The sequence below is a fragment of the Enhydra lutris genome, unplaced genomic scaffold (genome assembly GCF_002288905.1).
Source record: "Enhydra lutris kenyoni isolate GAN:26980312 unplaced genomic scaffold, ASM228890v2 scaffoldscaffold12, whole genome shotgun sequence".
In the NCBI taxonomy this organism is placed as follows: Eukaryota; Metazoa; Chordata; class Mammalia; order Carnivora; family Mustelidae; genus Enhydra; species Enhydra lutris.
In genome coordinates, this window is record NW_019154096.1 from 71978107 (window position 1) to 72001966 (window position 23860).

General features: G+C 52.0%; 1 protein-coding gene across 3 annotated transcripts in view; it reads left to right on the forward strand.

Moving 5' to 3' along the window:
* Window positions 1–1574: 1574 nt before the first annotated feature.
* Window positions 1575–23860, forward strand: part of LOC111144826 (HtrA serine peptidase 1) — a 51102-nt gene continuing 28816 nt past the window's right edge. For 2 of the 3 annotated variants that reach the window (XM_022499333.1, XM_022499332.1), the window contains exon 1: window positions 1575–2112. In XM_022499333.1, the coding sequence (XP_022355041.1) occupies window positions 1635–2112 (478 nt within the window). In that variant the 5' untranslated portion in view covers window positions 1575–1634. The remainder of the gene's footprint in view (window positions 2113–23860) is intronic. The other variant, XM_022499334.1, reaches the window with a different exon arrangement.

Genomic DNA, 23860 nt, shown 5'->3' on the forward strand with positions numbered 1-23860 from the left:
CCTAGGCACCCTGCTTTTGGGGTAATCACAGATAGCCAGGCACTCAGCGCCCCCAGTCAGCGGAGCTGACTCCTCTCCCGTATCCAGGGCTGAGTGAATTCTGGGTCAAGGTCTCGCTTTCCACAAGGATGAGGTTCTGGCTTTGAAATACTTCCCTAACGTCTTTGTCTTTCTCCAGCTCACCCCTGCTGAGCCTCCTGTTTCCCAACTCTTGGTCCCAGGCACCCTTCTCCACCCTCTAGCATGGCTCACATTTGGAACCTGCTTTGGGCAAGGGTGGTTATAAATATTTGGATTTTACTTTTTAAAACTATTTTTATTGGAAAAATATCTTGTGCACGAGGGAACCATCCAAATAGGAAAAAAAAAAAATAGTGCAAAATCACTAAGCCTCCTGTGCACCCTCCCACACCTACTCCACCCAAGGTTCACGGTCCCAGCCCACCCGCCCTTGGGCGTCTCTGGCTGGGCAGGGCGTGTGTGAACCTGTCTCCTCCTGGGTCCTCAGGCGTCAGCTTTGTTCATCTGCTCAGCATTGGCCTGGAGGCCTCCGCCGGGGGCCTGGCGCCACCAGGGCACCTAGATCCACCTCCGGAGTCCCCGGTGCCCCTCCAGGTGACGTCCTGACTTGCATCTGTCCCCAAGGAAGCGCTGAAGACTCAAGTGGAAGATCAGAGATGAACTCGTTTATTTAACAACAACGTTTTCGGACACTCGTGCACGTGGTGAAAAATGCAGCGGTACAAAGCCCCTGTCTCACCCAGACTCCCCCCGCCCCCGCCCCGGCGCATTACCAGCCGCTGGAGTCTCGCTCCGGAGCTACTCTGTGCGGGTACAAGCACACATCCCACCCGAAACAACTTTTTAAAGGAATCTGACACGAATGATTATATTCTGATTGCTTCTGCTCTTTGATTTTTTCATGTAACCGTGGGTCTGGGCGTTGGCTTTCCGCCAGCCCCGCGGGCGCCACCTTCTTTGTATGCTGCACAGGGACTATGGTCACGGTCGCGCTTGCGGGATACGGGGGTCAATGCCAGAAAGGCGCCCGTCCCCCTCCTCTGGAGCGCGTGACCAGAGCCCGCGTTGGCACCTCCGCCCGCGGTCCGGGCAGCGGCCCCTCCCGCTCCTGGGGCGGGTCCCCAGTGGGTAATTTGGAGAAGTTTCTGGGGCCCGCACGCGCGGGGCCGCCGCAGGTTCCCCCTCGCAGAGTCTTTGGCTCGCGAGGGGCGCGAAAGAAACCGCGAACCGCGGAGAGGAGCGACGCGCAGACCGGGAGCCCGGGCCCCGCGAGAGGGCGGACACGCGCGCCGCCCCGCCCGCGCCGCCTCCCCGGCCGCGCCTTGCCCGGGCGCGCCCGTCCTGCCCCCGCCCTGCCCCTGCCGCGGGCGGTCCCCGCTCCAGCCGTCCCCCCCACCCCCGCCCCGCGCCGCCATCCGGCCGGCCCCCCCGTGGCCCCCCCCAGCCCGGCCGCCGTGCCCGTCCCCAAGGCGGCTCGTCACCGCCGCGAGGCCAATGGGCTGGGCCGCACGGTCGCGCGCACTCTCACCCGCTCCCACTAGTCCCTCCCGCGCTCTCCCCGGCGCCGCTCTCCGGTCCTCGCCCAGCCCGCTGCCGCCGCCGTCGGAGCCGCCATGCAGCCCCCGCGCTCCTCGTGCCTCCCGCTGCTGCCGCTGCTGCTGCTCCTCGCGGCGCCCGCCCAGGCGCTGCCGTCCCGGCCCGGAAGCTCGGCGCCTCCCGCCGCCGGGTGCCCGGAGCGCTGCGAGCCCGCGCGCTGCCCGCCGCCTCCGGGACACTGCGAAGGCGGCCGCGTCCGCGACGCGTGCGGCTGCTGCGAGGTGTGCGGCGCGCCCGAGGGGGCGGCGTGCGGCCTGCAGGAGGGCCCGTGCGGCGAGGGGCTGCAGTGCGTGGTGCCCTTCGGGGTGCCCGCCTCGGCCACGGTGCGGCGGCGCTCGCAGGCCGGCCTCTGCGTGTGCGCCAGCAGCGAGCCGGTGTGCGGCAGCGACGCCAACACCTACGCCAACCTGTGCCAGCTGCGCGCCGCCAGCCGCCGCTCCGAGAGGCTGCACCAGCCGCCGGTCATCGTCCTGCAGCGCGGCGCCTGCGGCCAAGGTACCCGCGCGCCCGAGCTCCCGGGTCTCTCCATCCCGCCCCAAGGGGTCCTGACGGGCGGGCCGGGCGAGCCGAGGGGCGGCGAAGCGTCGCGGGGCGCTCAGGGATCCCGCTCGCCGGGAAAGGGCGGGCACCGGCCCTCGGGGAGCAGCGTTCCGCGGGGGGTCCCCCTCGGAACCCAGCTTTGCGCCCAGCACGGGGCCTGTTCCGCGCCCGGCGGGGCGCCCCGCGCGCTCTGCCCTGCGGCCCCCCGCCGGGATGACGGGGCGTCCCGCCCGGTGCTTACCTGTGGGTGCCCCGCGGGGCGCCTCAGCGCGCCAGGGAGCGGGGGCAAACGAGACGGCGTGTGTGCGGGAGTTGAGAGGGACTGGAAAGGTGCTTTGTGCCGGAGGCGTTGGGACCACAAGGACTCATTTCGGTCACTTTGCTTCCCTTTACTTCCCCACGCCGCACCCCCGCCCCCCGCCATCCCTCCCCGCGCCTCTGGAGTTAACCAGGCGTTCGTTTTCTTCCGGACCCTGTGCGCGGAAACTTTAGGTAATTCGGTGTTTGAAAGGAACGGCGTTGCCCGCGGCTCGGCGGTTCCCGCGATGGTCCCCGCGGGACAGGCGCGGGGGGAGCCGCGCACACTCCGCAGCGCCGTCGCTGCCTGCCCCTTCCCGTGTTTGCAGCCAACCCTACAAAAACGAAAGTGGTTTTTTTGGAATAAGCTGAACGGGACTCCGGAGGGCGGAATCTGAGGCAGAGGGTGGGAGGCGGGTTAGGGATGAAGACGTGAACCCCTTCTCCTCTTTCGCATCTTTTCGGTATCGACAGGACCCGGCTTGGTAGGGGGGCGGCGGGGATGGGGCGAAGGGTGGAGATAGTGTCTCTCTCGCGGGACCTTCCAGGGGATGCTTCTGGTCTCCAGTCGGAGAGACCATGTGGAAAAACAGTACGGAGTTCGGCTGCGGCCAATCCAGCGGTGGAGGGACGGGCCAACCTCGCTTGGCAGAGCTCTTGGCCGCCGCCTCCTGCCGCGGGGCCGTGCACGGAGAGGGAGAGAGGGGGAGCCCAGCGCCAGGAGCTGGTCTAGATTTTCGTACTCAGAACAGGGTCCAGCATGACCATGGAGGGCCTGGCACAGGTTGGCTCACACGGAGAGCAAGGTGCCAGCGCTGTGTAGGAGAAATTCCAGCAACACAGGAGCAGGGAGCCGGACTGCTGCCCTCAGGAAAGAGCCTAGATAGGCGGTGCAGGAGACTTACCTTGGAGAGAAATGATCCAAGGGGGACGGAGGTATGGGTTGACAATGCACAGGTATGTGGGTGTGCTCTGTGCCCCAACCCTGGGGGCCACACGTTTTACCCATGTGACTTCACTCGGCTTCACAGCCTCATGAGGAGGGGGGCTTCTGCTATTATCCCCCCTTCACAGATAGGGGAACTGAGGTTCAGTGACTTGCCCACGGCCACTCAGCCGGAACTTGAACCCAGAAAGCTTTCTTCCCAGCCAGCCTTGTGCTCAACCCAAGACTGAGGAGAAGAGGTCAGGCAGGGTGAAGGAAATTTCTGGAGGGCCGGGAACAGTCTGGGCAAAGCCTGAGGCTTGCTTGGGAGCTGGCGGATAGATTGGTGTGGCTGGGAACATTTGGGGAGGGCAGCGAGAGTGACCCAGGCTGGTGGTACAGAGTCGCCGGCCCGAGGAGGCCAGCTGTGCTCTGATCTCAGAGGTTCTCGGACTGGGCAGCTCCGAGAAATCCCAGGGCAGGACTAACGCAGTGGCGGAGCGCAGAGCGCACCAGGTGTGGCGTTTTGGCGCCCGTGGTCATCTGGGTGTGAGGTGACTGCACGGGGAGAACATATTGCATATTGTTGTCAAAATGAGCCAGCTGTTACGTGTGTCGTCTTGCTGCACCGGGTTCTGAGTAACTGGTACCGTCTGGCTCCTAGTTTATTGCCCACGAGGTGGAGTCACTCAGTGAGCTTTGGACTTGGCAGAGGCATTCCTCGTCGCCGTGGGAAGAGACACAGGTCCTTGCCCATTAGCCATCAGTCCCACAGCAGGCCCCCAGAGAGCCAGCGAGGGGACAGCTGCGGGAGGGTGAGTGTGGCAGCTGAGAGGAGAGACAGAGACAGAGGAGCAAGGCTGTTCTCACCCTTTCCTCTCTCTGCAAATATTTACTGAGCGCCGCAGGGTGTCAGACACCGTGTGTTTCTCTGTCTGCCTGGCCCCCAGGAGCCACCTGATCGCTCCGCGGGTAGCTGATGAATGACCAGAAACCAGAGACACGGGGCCAGCCTGACTTCCCTCCACGGAAGGCTTTGCTTTTGCCCCCCTGCCCCGCCCCCTTCTCATCTAGCACTCCACCCTTGACTTCCCAGAGGTACCTCTGAGGGCCAGAGCCTGAGAGCCAAGACTTCATTCGGTCGCAGCCCGGCCCGTGAGCAGGTCACTTGACGTCATTGTTAAATGAGGTGAATTGGCTGCCGGCTCTGGCGAGACGGTTGGCAGGGATGCTGTTTGTGCTGGGGCGGACGCGGGAGGCCTGGAGCTGGAACGAGCCGTGCAAGGATGTGCAGAAGGAGCTCCCGGGAAAGGAGTGGGCTCCATCATGTCCAAGTTCCTAGGGAGGGTTTGCCCGGGGCAGAGAGCGAGGGGAAGGGAGCAGGAAATTGGAAATGGCCGAGGACCAGAGGCCCTGGGCAGGTGAGCGGGTCTTTGTGGTCATGGTAGATCTTCGGACGGCGGAACATGTCACCATTTAAAAGAAAGCACTTTGGGGGCGTCTGGGTGGCTCGGTCACGGTGGAGCATCTGACTTTGGCTCAAGTCACGATCTCACGGTCCTGGAATCGAGTCCTGCGTTGGGCTCTGCACTCAGCAGGATGTCTGCTTCTCTCTCCCTCCCTCTGTCCCTCCCCACCACTTGTGTGCTCTTTCTCAAATAAATAAATAAATAAATACAATCTTTAAAGAAAAAAGGATAAAAGAAAAGAAAGCACTTTCATCTGTACACCGTTTAATGAAAACTCCAGACAACCTCTCTTAAAAATGGTTCTGGAAATGAAGGCAGATCCTCTACTTCAGAAATCAGTGCTGTTGTCAGGGTTTGGACAGGCAAGGGTCCAATTACACTAGAGAACAAAGATCTCTCCTCTTCCACCATTAGCGGTTTGGATTAGTTTAAAGCAAAAAACTCTCTACTCTCAGGAAATAATAACAAAGAAAGGAATTGCAATGAATATAGCAGTATAAGAATAAAGGCCAACATGGGTTTAGTGCTGACTCCGTGCCAGGCATATGTTAACTCATTGGACCCTCCTAGAATCATATGAGGGGTGTTCTGGAATCTTCCCTGTGTCACAGCTGGGAGACAGAGTCACCGAGAAGTTCCTTGTCCAGGACTTGAACCCGTGTGTCTGGTCCAGGGCCCATTCATAATCACCACGCTGTGCTGTTGACAGAGAAGCTAAGGTTACACGCCAGCGTCTGCTAAGCTGCAGCTCATAGCTGGAATAAACAGTGCTCCAGATGGCCGTGGCCTTGAGATGAAATGTAGGACACCTCCCAGCTCTCATTCCACAGGCACGGGATTTGGAAGACACGGTTGTCCCCGGTTGCCATCGGGCCAGCTCTTGCTGCAGAAAAGCAAAGGGAGCAGAAGGGACTGGAGTAAAGATGTTTCCAAACCAGAGTCCCAGGCCCCAAACGGTTTCTGGGGCGAGAAAGGCCGCTCTGGATTCCCAGATATTACAAAAAACGGGCCAGGATGTCTAGCGCTGCAGACCTTTACCAGAAAATGGACAAGAAGCCAGGAAAGAGGCTGAAAAAGACTTCCCAAAGCAGAAGGCTCCTCCATTTCTGCTCCTAGTACCCCCGACAGAATGGCCCTCCCCACCCGAAACAGAGCGTAGACAAGCCCGGAGCTCTCCCCAATCCTGGTCCTGGTCCCCCTGTCTCCTTATCCACCCACCCCCCGACCTGAGGAGCGAGGGCCTTTGAAGGGGGATCCTGGTGTGCATTCCCGGAGAAGGACCACTGGCTTAGTGGAGAAACTGTGCTTGCAAGTTTACGAGGATTTGCGCTCTCTCGTTGACTGTTTGCTTTTATTCCCTGTTGGTTTTGCTAAAGAGTTAAAATATTAAGATTTCATAAAATTAGCAAGAGTATCAAAAGCCAAGCATTGGAGTAGCATCATTCTGTCCGGAAGAACTGTAAATAGGTTGCATTAGAGCCGAAAAGAACTGCCTTCAGCAGGCAGCTGTGGCGGGGACCATGTGGCCAGACGTCCGACAGCCTCCGGACCGAAAGGCTGGATTCTCAGTCCATTTGGAGCTGTGTGATCCTGGACACCGTTTCGTGCCTTGGACTGAAAAATCAGACTTTCCATGAGCTTATATTTCAAGTGAATAAATAGCTCTGGTGAGGCTTAGTTTGAAGAAGAAATCAAGTTTGGCTCGTGGTTGAGGGCTCCTCGGAAAGCCAGCTGGAGTGGAGGGAGAGGCAGCTGGTCAATTCCCAGGTGGTTACCTGACCAGGTGACCCACCCCTGACGTCTCAGGGCCTCGGAAATGAGGGGATGGGGCCAGATGATCTCTGAGGTCCCTTCTAGCTGGAGTGGTCTGTGAGTTTTGTAAGAAAACTAGTCTGAAAATTGTGGTCACTTCATCCCCATTTTAAAGGCTGGGCTGAGTTCTTTTCTTAAACTGTTGATGAGTAAAGCCTGGGTTGGCATGGGCCCATCTGGCATGTGGCCCATCTTGGGCCTGGATCCCTAGTACTTCAGCTTTTTCTGGCTGTGGAAAACCCCTGGGTGACTGCTGTGGTGACAGGCCCACCCCCCAAGACAGGAGCGCCAGCCAACCTTGTCCTTCTTGCTGCTTCCTGGGGGCTCTGAGACTGAGGGGCACGGGTCCCTGGAGTGAGATCCCTCCTCAGTCATTTCATCTTTCCTTCCCACCTTCTCTGCCATAGGAGGGAAGGAAGGAAGGAAGAAAAAAAGAGAAAAAAAGAAAGGAAGGAGGGAAGGAAGGGAAGGAGGAAAAGAAGGAAGGTAGGAAGAAAGGAAGAAGGAAAGAAAGGAGGGAGGGAAGAAGGAAAGAAAAAGAAAATTGGTATTAGCAGAGAACCTGAGGAGTGGAGCTATTCTAAATGCTTTTGGCAAGACTCCCAGAGGCGGTAGGGAAGATGACAGTGTGACCCAGTGCTGCTGGGTGACGTGTGTCTAGAGCCGCTGACAAACACCAGCTAGTACAATATGGCACAGGGCAGAGATGAGTGGCAGAGACGGGGCGTGTCGCTCGCTGTAGTCAGGGCCCAGAGTTTAGCTCCTGGAATCAGTGACCTGAGTTCTGTTTCTAAGTGTACTCAGAGCATTTATGGAACCCCTACTCTGTACTCAGAAGGCCCGGATGTAGGGGGTCAGAGGGAGTAAGGCCAGGCAGCCCATGGTTTTCAGGAGCTCGTTGTAGGTCACGTGATACCGGGCTGAAGGCGTCAGATCACCACTTTCTAAGTGTGGGATTCTTGAGTGTGACTTAATCTCCATAAGCCTGTTTCCCCATCAGTGAAATCATAATAAAAACATGAGGACTTACGTGCATATCTCCTGGGGTTGTGGGAGGGTGGAAACTCTTAGACGAAGGGTTTGGGAGTGTATGTGATGTATTGCTAGAACCCAGTCGGTATTAGCTGTTGTCATAGTAACTGCCACCATCACTAAGGCATCCAACCAGGCTTCGGCTCAGTGGGGGAAGTGCTAGAATGATCGTGCCCCCCCGCCCCGGGAGTAGGGCTGGGGGTGGGTTAGAGAAGGCCTGGCAGAGAAGGAAGGTTAGGTAAGGGACGTGTGTCCTGCGGGCTGACTTGGAAATTGCCAGTAAATATGTTTAGAGAGTTTCTCCAGGCCCAGGGACTCAGACACCACTTTGCCCGTCACCCCCTGAAACCCCTGGTCCTTGCTGAGGTATCATTGACAAGTGTGTGACTTCTCTAGAAAGAAGAGCTGGAACACCTGGGATTTAACAGATGTGAACCTGTTAACCCTCCGCAAGGTCTGTGGTGCTCAGGAGATAGCAGTAGACAGCCCGGAGGCCCCGAGACCTTCTTGAATAATCCTCGGTTTGCTTTCCATGTTTTAGGAACTCCTCCCATGGAAAGAATGGTCACATCTTAAGGGGGGGAAAAAGCCTGGGAGCCTGTGGGTACCCTGTGATTTGAGATTCCTGGGACAAAATTGTCAACTAAGCACATTTCAGAAACAGCCCTCCACGGCCTCATGTGACAGCAGCTGGTCCCTCACCAGGGGCCAAGCCTGTCCCCTTGGGCGCAAGATGGTTTCGGGGCACGTGTAGTTGTGGCTGGAATTTTTGATATTTTTCAAACTTGAATAAGGCCTGTCTAAATGAGTCAGAGACTTGTGCAAGATTTTCAAGCCTCAGGAAACTTCTTTTTCATGAGTTGTGCAACCAGATCTTGTGAAGAAGACGGTAGATCTGTGTGCATGTGTGTGATGAGCTGTTTGTTTGTTTTTTTTTTTTTCCTTTCCTCGGGGTCTGGCGAGATGTGCAGTAGAGTTCCCTTTCACACAGTTTCGGGTGAGATTTCCCTGGCTCCTCTAGCACTTGAGTCATCCCGCTCCCCGTGGCTAGGAGAGCCCCGTCTTTGGTGTCAGTATTCCTAGTGGCGGCCGCCGCTTGGTGGGGATGGATGGACACAGAGAGCACTGCCTGGCGGGGATCCCCAGGCAGGTGGCCGCCAAATGGATGGAGAGAAGAGAAGCCTCAGTGTAGAGCGGACACATCTGCTTTTCTCTGGCAGAGCGAGCTAGCCGGGGTGGGGGGGACATGGGGTGGGCAGTATGACAGGCAGGGGGTGGGGAACAGCTCCGGCAAAACAGTGACCCGAACAGCTACGGCCACTAGGTGCTCTCCGGGAGGGGGCGCTGTGCTGCCCAAGTTAGGGCCTGCCCGGGTGACCACCCAAGCTGGGGCACATGCTGGACACACCCGGGGAGGGAGGGGCACTGTCCTTGCGGCCTGGCTGAGTGGCAGTCCACTCCCCAGCAGGGAACTGTAACCATCCAAGGCCAGCCAGGAGGGATGAGGCAGGGCCGGGATTGGGACCATGGCTTGAGACTTCTCTGTGTCGAGTGTTATTTGGAAGCATGTGACTTAATCTCCAAGTATTTGGGGGGTTTCCAGCTATCTTTCTGTTAGTGATTTCTAGTTCAGTTCCACTGTGGCCTGAGAACACGCTTCGTATGATTTGTGTTCTTTTAAGTTTGTTAGGGTGTGTGTTCTGGTCTGGAATGCGGTCTGCCGTGGTGAGTGTTCCCTGTGAACAGCAGCATCTTCTGCTGTTGTTGGGTGGGGTGTTCTGCGGGTGCCAGTTGGGTCTGGCAGACTGATAACGTTGCTCAGGTCCGCTCCAGCCTTACTCATTCTCCGCTCGCTCGGCCCGTCAGTTCCCGAAAGAGGGGCGCTGATGTCTCCTGAGTCTATTCTGAAACCCTGATCTGCTCTCTCCTCTCTGACCTGCCAGTGTCCTAGGAAACACACGGTCTAGCCCCCCTCGGACCTTTTGATGGAGTTACTAACTCCCTTCAGTCTCAGTTTCCTTATCTATGACGTGGGGATAAGGATGCCACCTCGGAGACCTCAGAGGGACACTGTGAGGGTCAGGCTGGGAAGGTGTTTTGTCACCTGGGAGTCCTGGAAAGGAGTTAGGACCTCTGACTGGCAATTCCAGACTCTTTGGAACTCCTGGTAGAACCAGCACCAAGCAGTGGAGCCAGAAGGATGGAAAAAGTCATATGCTTCCTGAGTGTCAAGACCCAGGTCTCGGGGGCACCTGGGTAGCTCAGTCGGTCAAGCAACTGCCTTCGGTTCAGGTTGTGATCTCAGGGTCCTGGGATGGAGCCCCGTGTCGAGTTCCCTGCTTAACGGGGAGTCTCCTTCTCCCTCTCCCTCTGCCCCTGGCTCATGTATGTGTGCTTTCTCTCCCCACCAATCTTAGTCTCTCAGATAAATAAATAAAATTGTAAAAAAGAAAAGACACAGGTCTCCTCAGGGAACGTTATCGCACTGAGACACCATAGCTCCTGGCCAAGGTCACTGAATTGTTTGCAAGCACTGATCCTCTATTTCAGAAGGCCAAAGGCAGAGTCCGCTACCATCAGCTCCAAAGGAAGGGCACTTTGGTTCAAAATGCCAGGACCCCAACTATTATGTAGGGCACACCACCGTCTCTTGTGTCTTTAGGGACCCTATGGTCTGCATTCTGATTTCCTCAGCCTGAGTTTCCTTTGAACAACTGCTGGTCAAGGAATGGCCCGAGTTGAGGTTCCTTAGTCCCAGCTCGAAACTTCTTCACCCTCTTGACATTTTGGCTCCGAAAAATATAGCCCCACATGGCTCTGCCCTCATTGGAAAAACCCAGTAGGAGAAATCTGATAACAGAAGGTACAGGAGGAAGGTCAAGCATGTGAGATCATCTAGAAAAGACCCACATGCTCTGATTCCTTTCTGCGCATGGGGTCACGCAGTACGCTCATACACAGCCTGTTCCCTTGGGGTCCCCATCACTGGCCAGCCTGATAATTCTTCATCTTCTGAAAAATATCAGTGTGCCTCAGCAATGGTCTCTGACTATAGCAACCCCCCATTGGCTTGTTTTCGGGGGTCATTTGGACAAGGATGACGCCTTCGCTGCAGTGACACTGGTGGCTGGCCATACTCACTAATGGACTGGTGGAGAGGGCCAAATCCCAGAACAGGAAACCTGGGTGTGGAAGGTCCTGGCAGGTCCTGTAGCCCAACCCTTCACTTTACAGTTGGGGAAACTGAGTCACCCAAAGGGAGCATGCCTCTCACAACATGCCCCACCCATCAGCAGGGGGGCCAACGGAGACTGTGCTGAGGCCCAAGGAAGAGCCCCTGAGGCCTTCCCGCCTCCACCACACCTTCCTGCTGGAGCAGGCGGGAGAGATGGGAGGGCACAGACGAGAAAAATCCAGACGATTTTTCTATGAGGCTGAGAAACGATGGGTACTTTTGCTTAGTCTCCCAAAATGATGCTAAAGAAAACGTCCCCCTCCCCCACCCGCCGACAAGCAGTCTCCTTTGGTTGGAAGATGACCCAAAATCTATTCACGTAATGACTGATTTCTCCTTTCAAGAGTTCCGAGCACATATTATTAATGTCCTTGAACCGTAATTACAGTGCTCTTGCTGAAGGGGAAAAAACAGTACAAATATCGTGGTGAACATGCCAGATAGGTCAGGGTTGAGGTGCTTCCGTGCCTTTTAAGCTGTGGTTAGATTTTCTTTAAGATGAATATACCAAGCTTCCCTTCTCTTGGCATAAACGCTCTTTTTAGTTTCTTTTACCATACTGTGTAGATATCTTGGGAAACGCATTCATACTTTTGATGACATATTTTACTGTATCAGTTTCTTAAAGTTGCAAATATAGTTTAATTACATCAGAAATAACGAAAAACAGAAAAAGAGCCACAATTCCGGCAGCTTCAACGTCTCTGTCCCGAGCATCACCAGTGTCTGGTTGACCAGTCCCGGCCTTGTGTCCATTGATCTGTGGCTGCCGCTGCCATGATACTGAAATGAACCTTTCCATGCTCATCGTTACTTCTGCATCTGGGGTTATTCCCTTGGGTAGATATTAAGAAGTATGACGACTGGAGGCACCTGGGTGGCTCAGTGCGTTAGAGCCTCTGTCTTCAGCTCAGGTCATGATCCCAGGGTCTTGGGATCGATCTCTGCGTTGGGCTCTCTGCTCAGCAGGGAGCCTGCTTCCCCCTCTCTCTCTGCCTGCCTCTCTGCTTGTCATCTCTGTCAAATAAATAAATAAAATCTTAAAAAAAAAAAAGAAGTATGACGACTGCCTGGACGGATATGGATTTTTGATGTCCCTTAGTGTATGTTGCCAGGTTGTTTTCCAAGAGGATTTTACCCATATTTGTTGCCATCAGCTATACAATTATCTCTTAAGTCACTGATGGTTGAGGCAGGCAAAAATAAATTTCCCTGAGAGAAATCCTTCAAGACAAATAGAAAGGAAAGTATGAAAGGAGTCATCCTGCTTAGTGAGTTAATTACCTGGTTGATCTTTATTCTCAGATGCTTTTTTTCTTTAGGATTTTTATCTATTTATTTGAGAGAGAGAGGGATGGGGGAACAAACAAGGGACAGGGTCAGAGGAAGAAGGAGAGAGAAGCGGACTTCCTAGTGTGTTCAGTGAGGAGCCAGGACCAGCCAGGGGATGGGATGGTCCGAGGTCACAAGCCAGACTCTGACTGAGAACATGAGTGTTTGGACACGCAGCCCAGGCCTTTCTACACTGAGCCTCCCGGATACCAAGGCTCCCCAGGATGTAGGAGGAGACCAGAATGTTTTTGTTTGTTTTGAAAAGCGAAGAATATGTTTATTCGACTGTTTTGTACTCATGGACAGAACTATAACATAAACCACATAGATAAAATCCAACTTTCTAGTAGTCATATTAAAAGAGTAAAAAAGGAACAAGTGACATTTTTTCTTTTTTTATTGCAAGTTCTATTGAGACATAATTCACATACCATAAAATTCACCCTCTTAAAGTGTACGGTTCACAGTTTTCCTATATTCACGGAGGGGTGCAGCTATCACCATGATCTAATTCTAGAACATTTTCATCCCTCCCCAAAGAAACCCACTACCCCTTAGCACGCACCCCATACATTCCCCCCTGCCCAGCCCTGGGCACCCACTAATCTGCTTTCCCTCCCTGTGGATTTGCCTGTTCTGGACATCTCATGTTAACGGAGTCACACAATGTGTGGTTTTTGGTGGTGGTTTGTTGCACTTAGCGTCTTGTTTTCAAGGTCCATTCATGTAGCATTCCTGAGCATTCCGTTTTATGACGGCCTCATGTTCTGTTGTGTGGACAGGGGAAGGCCAGACTTTTTATTGTATCTGCTCTTCCTGACGGCGGATTCTAATCCCGGCCGGGAAGGTCACGTTGAAGAGTCTGAACTCAGGCAGCGGCCCTGGCTTGTTCTGTCGGAAGGAACCCGAGCACGGGACATGGGAAGCCAGTGTCGAAAGCGGGAATATTCTATGTGGATGGAATTGATATGCTAAAAGGAAAAGATCAGGGAATGCGTTTTTCAGGTTTATTAGATCATATACCTTTTTTGGGAGCTGGAAAGGATGTCGGAAATGGTGTGGCCTAGCCCCTCCTCATCTCAGCGCTGAGGTAACGGGCCCAGAGAGAGGAAGCGGCTTGTCTGGGGTCTCAGGGCCCAGTTTTCGCGTCTTTCTCGAGCCAAAGATTCCTTCTGGCTTCTGTCAGTTTTACAAGTTACCCTCATTCTCCTCCTCGGATCTGGAGGATCGCACTCATCACGAATGAGTGTGGGGCACGTCTCAGGAGGACCTGTCCCCTTCCTGGACGGAGGGCCTTGGTTCTCTGGTCACATCCCTCCCTGTCCCTTCCTGTTCCTCCAACCAATCCCAGCCACCACTCCCCCGCCCCCTGCCACCAGGGGGCTGTGGGAGGGGACCCAGGACAGCCGAGGAGGGTGTCTCCCGGGCCCCTTGAGCAACTCAACCATCTCCTCCCAGCCTGCTGCTTACGGAGCCTGAACCTTCCCGGCCCCTCCAGACATAACAACCAGGAGAAGTGGGAGCAGGAAGAGAACCCAAATGAGAAATCTGGGAAGGTCGAGACCGGAGCCAGATGCTTATCAAGGGGAACGCTAATAGTGTTTTTGTGAACGGAGCAGTTAGCCGTTTCCCTGATGCTAATAAAAGACACACATGCTGGGCATTCAGGAGACTTCGGGGGAAAAAGAAAAATTGTACGAGGGAATGAATTGGAGACTTTGTTTCCTAATGCATACAATAGGTCAGGAAAGAATGTCCAAGGCAACAAAACTGACCAAACCCAGGCGCTCACCGTGGTGTGCAAGGAAGGACTTTTTCTTGCACCGTGGTGTGCAAGGAAGGCGGGCCATGAAACTGCAAAGTGATTAGCAGTGACAGGCACCATTAAACATAGACACATTGTTCTGCAAAAGGCACATTTTACCATTGAAGCTGAGCCGTGCTTGTGGCTGAATTTATAGGGCTTTGCAGCCAACTGGCCGGGCGCCCCCGAAAGCCTGCAGGGGGTCGGGAGAGACCGTCTCAGCCTTGTTTGGGTCAGAGTCAGGGTTTGTGCTCCTTCGTTTCACCTGCCCTGGTCTTTCCAGCACCATCTGCTGCGGCCTCCGCCCAGCCTCGGCAGACGGCTCCGCGCTCAGGGCACCGTGGACACGGCGGACGGATTCGCAGGCTGAGGTCTGGCGTCAGGAGAGCTTTTCCCACTCTCCGCCGTCTGGGAGCCTGCTCCGGAAAGAGAGGGGCTGCCAGCGCTCGGAAGTGCCAGTGTGGGCTGGAAATCGAGGCCAGGCTCCCGGGCTCCGCCTCCTCTTCCTCCTTTATTCACGATGAGGCGAGAAATAGGTCACACAGAGCCCTCCTGAATTTTCTTTCTTTATTTCTGTGCAGAAGACAGAGAGTCTGGGAGCCCCTCCTTCAATTTAGAATCTTAAAAAAAAGAAAAGGAACAGTTGCTACTTGTGAATTCGGTTTATTTTAACAAGAAGAGGTCCAAGAGCCTTTGGCCTTGGGAAGTCCGACTCCCCAACGGTGTCTTCTGTTTTCTCCACCTGCCTTCGATTTGCTGCCTGGTGCTCCCGTTGGTGGTGCACTTGATGCCCGGGATTTTCAGGTTTATTGTAGAACTCAGCCTGTTGCCTTCGCCACAGCCAAGTGATGCCTCTCTGTCCCTCCTGTGCCTTTTCTCTGCAAGGTTCAGAGAAACCTCACAGCACGGGGGGCCCCCCAGGGGCCTGGAATTTGCAGCCACAGCACTGATTAGAATGGGGGTCTGGTTTCCCGGAATGTGCAAAGTCTTGCTTCTGTTTCTGCTGCCTCCACAGCCCAGACCAGCGCTGGGCCAGCCCCTGGGTTGGAGCGGTGACTGATAAGTGTCCTTGGAATGGGATTGAGTGGGACAGACAGAATGCAGACTGAAAACATGGAGAAAGTGGGGCATCTTTGCTGCTTTCACGGGGTTCCGCTTCTCCCCGCAGCCTCCGCAGGCAACCACTCTCGCAGACTCGAGGCCTCAGCCCCTTTGCACTTCATGACCCCTTCCCCATTAGGAACCTGTTTAGAATGTGTTTTTGGTTTTTTTTTTTTAATTATTTGACAGAGGGAGAGAGAGAGAGAGATCACAAGTAGGCAGAGAGGCAGACAGAGAGAGGGGGGGAAGCAGGCTCCCTGCTGAGCAGAGAGCCCCATGTAGGGCTCGATCCCAGGACCCTGAGATCATGACCTGAGCCGAAAGCAGAGGCTTAACCCACTGAGCCACCCAGGCGCCCCTAGAAACCTGTTTAAATGGATTTCTCTGCTGACCATCAGGGAGAAAGTCGTGAAAGTTCTCTGTTAGAGGAAGAAGCATTCTGTTTTCCTGCCGTCTGGCTCATGCCTGCCTCTCTTTTTCCCCACCTTGGCTGCTCTGGCCTCCCCCCGCCCCGCCCCCGCCCGTCTCACGGTCATTCTCGAATTCATCATGCAACCTCACAAAGAGAGCTTTTCTGAGTGAAAAATCATCCCCCTCGCCCTCCCTGAATGCGGACCAGCTCCCTTCCCAGCTGCTCGGTGTCGGGTTAGTTAACTGCCTGCTTCTTGTTCCCTTCCCCACGCACCTGCACAGGTGGGACCAGTGTCCTGCTCCGGCTTCCGGTGCCCGCGCCTGCGGAGCTATGCAGCCCAGTCCCAGTTCTGACGTCAGAGGGCCGAGGGGGCCAGCAGGGCGGCGGGGCCTGTCACTGAGCGAAAGCGTGCTATTCTTGCCGTCACAGCTATGGGCCAGGGCGGGCGCTCCCTATCGGTTGGCCTCGGCCTGCCGCCCTCCCACACTCTGATTTGTTTGTCCCTCTGCTGTTGCACCCGCAGAAGTGTGGGGGCCTTGGGCTCAGGACAGTGCCGTGCTGGGGAAGTAGGAGGAGCATCGGAGCGCCAAGCATTGGATCCAGCCCCCCTCCCCCTGCGGGGCTCCCTTGGCTTCTCTGTGAAGGTGCCAGACTGAGCAGAGCAGGGCAGCGGGGGAGTAGGTGATGTGCTGGGGGTGTGACTTTTTCTTGGAGATCCCCTCTGGATTTGGGCCCAGATCTATTTACCCAGCAAGTAGCCTGTTGGTAGTTATTTTTAATCTGGCCATGCTAGGGACAAGGAAATGTTAGATGTGCCCCTCGGACCATCTAAAGATGAGAAAGAGGATGGCCTCCAGCACGCACCCCCGTGGCCATACGTTCCGGGCTCTCAGTGGCTTGTGCCCTGAACTGAGGCTGGTACTTGGAGCTCCAGAGGCAGGACCTCACATGGGGGCTCATGCTCCGGGTGTGGGGGCTGTGCGCAGGTGGCTGATGACAGCTGAGGAGTGTGTCCCAGACCCCTTAAGCAAGTGAGCCCTTCCGAAAGACTAAATATTTCAGGACACTCCGCTCGGGACATGCTGTGGATGTTTCTTTGGTTACAGTTTCTGAGCCGGTGGGAGCCCGGCTGGCTGTGCTTCTGCCGGCAGTCTGGGGAAAGCTTTTGGGCTGGACCTCGAGTCTAGAGCAGTGGTCCAAGCTGGCATCTCAGGGGTGGTTATCTCTCCCCATCACCACAGGGTAGGGGGTGGTGGGCTCCTGGCCCTTCAGGTGAAAAGGGGGACATTTTGTCCATTGGCCTTCATGTCCAAATTCTGTGTACTGCATTTTGTGCCTTTGCCTTTGAAGGGATCTTATTTCTTTTGTCACGTGTGCCCATGCAACAGAAGGAAGAGAGGGCTGGAATGGCAGCATGAGGAGGCCGGGGCGAGAGGAGGAGGGCGAGTTGTCCCCAGCCGCCCTCCTGTGGTCCCATGGCCAGCAGGCCCTGGCTGACTCTGGCCTTTTTGGCTGAGTTTCTTCCTTCATGTTTCTTGTCCTTCTCCCCGCATCCTGCCAACTGTGGGAACTGGGCTGTGCTATGATTTGTAGGCTCGAAAAGGGCCCATAGCTTCAGTGGCACTTAAAGTTGTAGCAATTAGGTGAAACATTACAAGTGAGGTCTTTCTTTCTCTTTGAGAGTTGTTGCGGTGGCGGGGGGGGGGGTGGTCTTGGAAGCCACCCAATCGAGCCTCCTTATTTTAAAGTTGAGGAACCTTCAGCCCAAGGGGCTTGCGAGGTCACGTGCCTCCCGCATGTGCGAGCAGTGCCCAAGCTTTGGACCATGGAGGGCGGGGGGCGGGGGGGCTCCTGGCACGTGCAGTGTCCGTCAGCTCCTGAAGACTGCCCGCGGGCTCCTGGGCTTGGCCGGACTCAGCATCCTGGTCAGCCCTGAGCAGCACATGCTGCTTTCCGGTACTTCATCTGCCCCTGGGGTTTTAAATCAAACGAAATTGAAATGCAGGTGTGCAGTCCGTGCGGTCCGTGCGGTCCGTGCTCAGAAGGACCCCTTACCTGGGTTAACGCTCTGCTGTCACCCTCTTGGATTTCTCAGCACTCTGGAACAAGGAGCCCCTGCGGTTTTGTTTTGCACGGGGCCCTGCAAATCATTTCTCCCGTCCTGAATGTAGGACAGTGCATTAAAATGCCAGTGATTTGATCAATCTGCTCTTGCAACTGATTTAAATTTTGGGAACATGCCGTACCCTGTGAATAAAGGGGGATTCATTTCTTTTCCCTCGAAGACACTGTGTTCTGTTTTCCAAATTAGCTCTACTTCTCGATTCTGTTGAGAAACTGGAAGGCACGATTGTTCTTGTTGGAAGCCAAGGTTGGATTGTGAATCTTGAGTTCCGGCCCTGAGCTCTCAGGCATGGAAGTGGGAGGCATTTTCCTACAACTGCGGGAGCTGCAGGGGGCTGGAGGCTGAGTGAAGGACCTGGAGGGGAGGCTCCGGCTGCAGAGCGGAGGGGTAGCCTCCCACCTGTGCCACTTGCCAGCTCCGAGGACATGAGTCACATGTTCCACTCCTCTGCCTTACTTCTCTGATCTTTCATTTTTCCATCTTTCTGTAGACTGCGCATAAGATCCTCCTTATAGTTGCAGGAATAACTAGAGGTAATGTTTATTGAGTGCCTGGCGTTGGGCTTGACACATAGTAGATGCTCAATAAATGAGTAAGATTATGGTTTTATTATTTGATTGCCAACATCGCGGGTTGGGTAGGAATTGGCGAGCTGTCTGGGAGGAGAACAAGGATCCAGGCAGGAAGACAAACAGGGTGAGCGCAAGCATGTAGGGTGGCGCGTGGCGTTTTGGAGGCCAGTGAGAAGTTTGCAGCAATGGAGAGCGGACATCAAGAAGTCATGGGATAGAGAGTTGGGGAATCAGAGGCCCCTCTGGAGGAGGGAGCTGTGCCCAAGTGATGGAGACCAGCATGGGGGTCCTGAGTAAGTTCATGCACCCCAGGTCGTAACTATCATTTTGGGGGAGACACCTGAAAATGGGCCAGGTGTGCCTGAATTACAATGCTGAAACGGGATTCTGAGAAGCCTTAGAAGTGTGGGAAGAGGCACTCGGAGGCCTTGAAATGCACCTGGACAGTGGCACACCTAGTGAGAGCTGGGAGGTGATCATGGCCTCGGGCGCAGGCTTTGTGTCTGTTCTCTCCCTTAGGACTCACCACGGCCTGGAGGAGGTGGTATTATCTCCATCTTGCAGAATGGGAGACTGAGGCTCAGACAGGGTCACTGTGTGAAGTAACATGGCTATGAAGGAGCAGAATCAGGATCTGAGGCCCAGTCTGGCTCGGGCGTCATCCTGGCACCAATGGGAGCCTTGGGACCTTTCCCAGCCTCGCTGACCCTGCTAGGAATCTACTGGGGTTGGAGCTCTGCCTGGCATTCATTCCATCCATCCCTGACACTCCAAGTGTCAGATGGTGGGGTAGGTCTGTCTGGAGAAGGCAGGATGGAGCCCAGAACAGGGGCAAGGTGTCCAGGATCCATTGCTAGGATTCCTGGAGCCAGGTCTGAGGCAGCTGCCGCCACCTGGGGCGGCCCTGGGGTTCTCCTGGGACTGCCAGGGAGGGCCTGGAGGGCTCCCTCGGTCCTTCTAAAGCGGATACTTCCCATTCTGGCCATGCTTTCTGGTCGGTGACTAAGAGTCCTGGCGGCTGAGGCAGTGCACCCTGTAAGTGTAGCTCAGGGTCCCCCCCCCCGCCCCTTATATTGCCAGCTGGTCATGAGCTCCAGAGGGCCTGAGACCCGGGAACCTGTGGGACTCAGGCCTGCTACTTGGGTAGGGTTGGCACTCCTGCCTTCCTGTTGGCAGGTCTGTGTTTTATGGTGTCTGAAAAGCACACAACTTGGAGGACCCTCTTTAAGAAAAAATTCAAAACTATAAATATAACATTAGGCGTGGACATGATCTTTATTTAGATTGAAAAAGCAAACTGCCACAAATTACAAGTTTTTCAAAATAAGAAAATCCTACAGACTCCAAAAACCCAGAAAAATGTCATGATGTTGTCATTAATGCCAAACACACCTTCACCTTTAAAACATCTTCCCTCCCGGGGCACCTGGGGGGCTCAGAAGATTAAGCGTCTGCCTTTGGCTCAGGTCAGCCCCATATCAGTCTCCTTGTTCAGCGGGGAGCCTGCTTCTCCCTCTGTCTCTGCTGCTGCTCCCCCTGCTTATACTCTCTCTCTCCTTGTCAAATAAATAAATAAAATCTTTTTAAAAATTTTAAAAAATAAAATACCTTCCCTTCCCTATATATTTTTGGGGTTATAGACTCAACCACCTTTTCATAGGACAGTGAGTTTGTAATGTTTCCTATGGAGAGAATAGAATGATTTATTATTATTATTATTATTATTATTATTGTTGTTAATTTAGTATTTCCTCTGGCATATTTCCCCACTACTGTGTACTTCCAGGCCAGGTCACCATACCGTGTACAATCTCTGGCTTGCACTAGGAGCCAGGATAGAAATGCAGAAGTGACTTCAAAGCACATAAGTGTATCTAATGAAACCCAAGCAAAATGATTCTACAGTTTGACTTTTTAGGCCCATTCCCCAATGCTACAGCTGCTCTGATAGGACAGGAGATGTGTGGCAGAGGGAAGGAGACAGTCACCTCAACCAACTACAGTTTAAATATTTTTATAAATTTTTTTTTGTTATTTATTAATTATTTTTCAAAAAGTATCTGACAACTGAAAGCTTTGCTAGGGCCCCTCGCAGGGCCAGTGTTTACCTTTACCCTTCACTATCGCTTCTCGGCCTTTTGGCTAAGATCAAGTGTAGTACCTTTACCCTTCACTGTAAATCCACTTTTGCTCTGAATTATTGCAACTATGTTGGGATTCTGGACCTTCTGCTGGAGAGAGCCCAGAGGCGTCAGGCAGAGGTCCCTGGATTTTCATGGTTCGTGACACCCTTAGTGTTTCAGTAATCTTTTCGTGGTACCCCCTCGGCCAAAAGAAATGCCTAACGGTTTTATTCATCAAGTAATTAGGTCCCAACAAATAAATATGTGTTAGTGTCTTTGCAGTATAATTGTCACTTGCAAAGAAAATAAAGGAAAAATGGAATTTTAATTTTGTTACTCAATAACCACACCTGTTTATGGATGGGCTAGGTGTACTGCTGGGTTCCATAGAGGCTCTTAAGCCTTAAAATTAGCTTGGACACTGCCACCCTCATTTCCAAATTCAACATTGATTTTTGTACAGTATTTGCTTTTAATCACAGTGACCACCAGCATCCAAAGTGACAAAGATACAAAAATCATCCAAAGGATTATAGTGCAGTCTGATCTTGAAACTGAGAACTAGCTCATCCCGCAGACATCAAGTATCACAGTGTTTCTGCAGAAAACTTAAACTATCCTGTGAGTTTGCTATGGCACTCCAGGGTGCCTTGGGGCAGAGTTTGAGAACTATGACATTAGAAACATAAACACTTCTCTCTTCTTTCTGTACCACATCTAATCTTTATCTGACATTTTTACCTTAACTATTTTAAAAAAGCACACCTTTTGGGGCGCCTGGGTGGCTCAGTGGGTTGAGGCCTCTGCCTTCGGCTCGGGTCATGGTCTCAGAGTCCTGGGATGGAGCCCCGCATCGGGCTCTCTGCTCGGCGGGGAGCCTGCTTCCTCCTCTCTCTCTGCCTGCCTCTGCCTACTTGTGATCTCTCTGTCAAATGAATAAATAAACAATCTTTAAAAAAAAAAAAACTTTAAAAAAAGCACACCTTTTGATGTTTTTAAAGCACATACCTGATTTCGTGTTAAAGTTTTGCCTAGAAACACAGATAGAGTTTATCTGTTAACTCGTAGTCCCCACCTTGTAGATTTTCATTTCCGCTGCAACACATTCTCTTCACTGTGATAATGTATGTCAAATACTTAACTTAGTGCTCAGCTCTTTTTGGCAAACACTTAATGGAAGTGTCTGTTATGCTAATTTTGATACTAATTAATGAAACTTAGCAACACTGTATCTCTTTTTCCTCCTGTAAGGAAGTTGTTGAAAATAGTTAAAGAAGTATTATCTGTAAAACTCCATGGAACATGGGTTCCAAGGAAGTAATATTTATGAAGTTGTGTGCTTTCTTAGTAGTTTATAAAGAGGAGATAGGAATCATTTATTATTTTTGGATGAAATCCTGGCAATTATAAAACTCTTTAAATTATAAGAAATGTTGGCTACTCTTAATGGGTCATTTGTTGTGTTAAAAATCAGTAATGATAAATATTTATTAGCTAAATGGAAAGGCCTGTCCTGTAAAATGTTGTGACTCATCATTCTACTAATCCTAGTTATTCAGAGTTTTTCAGTCTAAAATAAAATCACATAGTGTAAGTCATTTGATTTTCTCTTTTTGAGAATTGTTTTGGATATCCCATGTTTTTTGCTTTCCCCATAAGTTTCAGAAATAGCTTATCAATTTCTACACAAACACCTGCTGGGATTTTCATTGGGAGTATGCTGACTCTGTAGGTCAATTTTGGGAAAATCGATAACTTCGTAATAGTGAGACTTCGGACTCATGAGTATGGGGTATCTCTTGATTTACTTAGATCTTTTAAAATTTATTTCAGCAAGTAGGAGACAGGGAAACAAACCATAAGAGACACTTAACGATGGAGAACAAACTGAGGGTTGATGGAGAGAGGTGGGCGGGGGATGGGCTAGATAGGTGATGGGTATTAAAGAGGGCACCTGTTGTGGTGAGCACAGGTATTGTATGTAAGTGACAAATCACTGAATTCTGCTCCAGAAACCAATACTGTAATGTTTGTTAACTACCTAACATTTAAATGGAAAAAAAAATAAAATTTATTTCAGCAGTGTTTTACACATACTTTATTAAATATTTACCTACCTATTTAATGTTTTGATGCTATTAGAATTGATATTTTAAAAATGTCAATTTTTCCAAGGGTTAATTATTAATATATAGAACTATGGTTTTGTGTATAGTGACCTGTTAGCCTGTGACAACGAAAAACTCACTTATTCTAGCAGCATATTTACAGATTCCTAAGCAACTTCCATAGCACTATTACGTCATCTTCAAATACTAACAGTTTTACGCTCTCCTTCCTAACCTTTATGCTTTTGATTTCCTCTTCTAGCTTAATTATTCCAGCTAGGACATCAGTAAAATACTGAATGGAAGTCGTAAGAGCAGATGTCCTTGTCTTATTCTCAGTTTTAGAGAGAAAGTATTCAATCTTTTGCTATGAAGTATGATATTAGTTTTAGGTTTCTTATTGATCTCTTTTATCAGGTTGAGGAAGTTCTTTTTCTAGTTTGTTGAGTGTTTTTATTGTGAATGAGTGTTCAATTTTTGTCACATCTCTTTGCATCTGTTGGATAATTGTTTGGGTTTTCTTAGTATTATATTCCAATGTTAAACCTTATTTATGTATTTATTTTAAAATATATTTATTTATTTGAGCGAAAGAGAGAGAGCGCGAGAGCAGGGGAAGGGGCAGAGGGAGAGAATATCCAGGCAGAGTCCTGCTGAGCGCAAAGCCCAATGCAGGGGTCGATCCCATAACCTATGAGATCAGGACCTGAGCCAAAACCAAGAGTGGACACTCAACTGACTGAGCCACCCAGGTGCCCCATGTTAAACCTTATTTATCCTTTGCTGGAATAAATCCTGACTGGTCATGATATATTATTCTTCTTGCTAAATTGCTGAATTCTTTTTTTTTTTCTAAATTGCTGAATTCTGTTTACTAAACATTTAAGGACATTTGATCTGTGCTCATGTTGGATATTAGTCTGTAGTTTTCTTATAATGTCTTTTGTCTGGCTTTATGTTAGAGTAGTGTCGGGTTTATAAAATAAGCTGGGTAGTGTTTTCCCTATTCTATCTTTGGGAAGCATCTGTGAAGTGTTTGTATTGTTTCTTTCCTAAATGTTTGGTAGAATTCACCCATGGAATCATGAGCATGAAACTTACTTTGTGGGAAGGTTTTTAACTGCAAAGACAATTTCTTGTTTGGGTTAACTATATTTTCTTGAATGAGCTTTGGTAAATAAAGTCTTTTAAAGAAATCTGTCCATTTCCCCAAGTTGTAGAATTTATGTGCACAATTTCGTCCAGAGTATTTCCATATCATACTTTTAATGTCTGTAGGATCTATAGTGATGCTTCCTCTTTGATTCATGATGTTGGTCATTTTGTCTTTCCTGTTGTTTTCATTAATCAGGAATG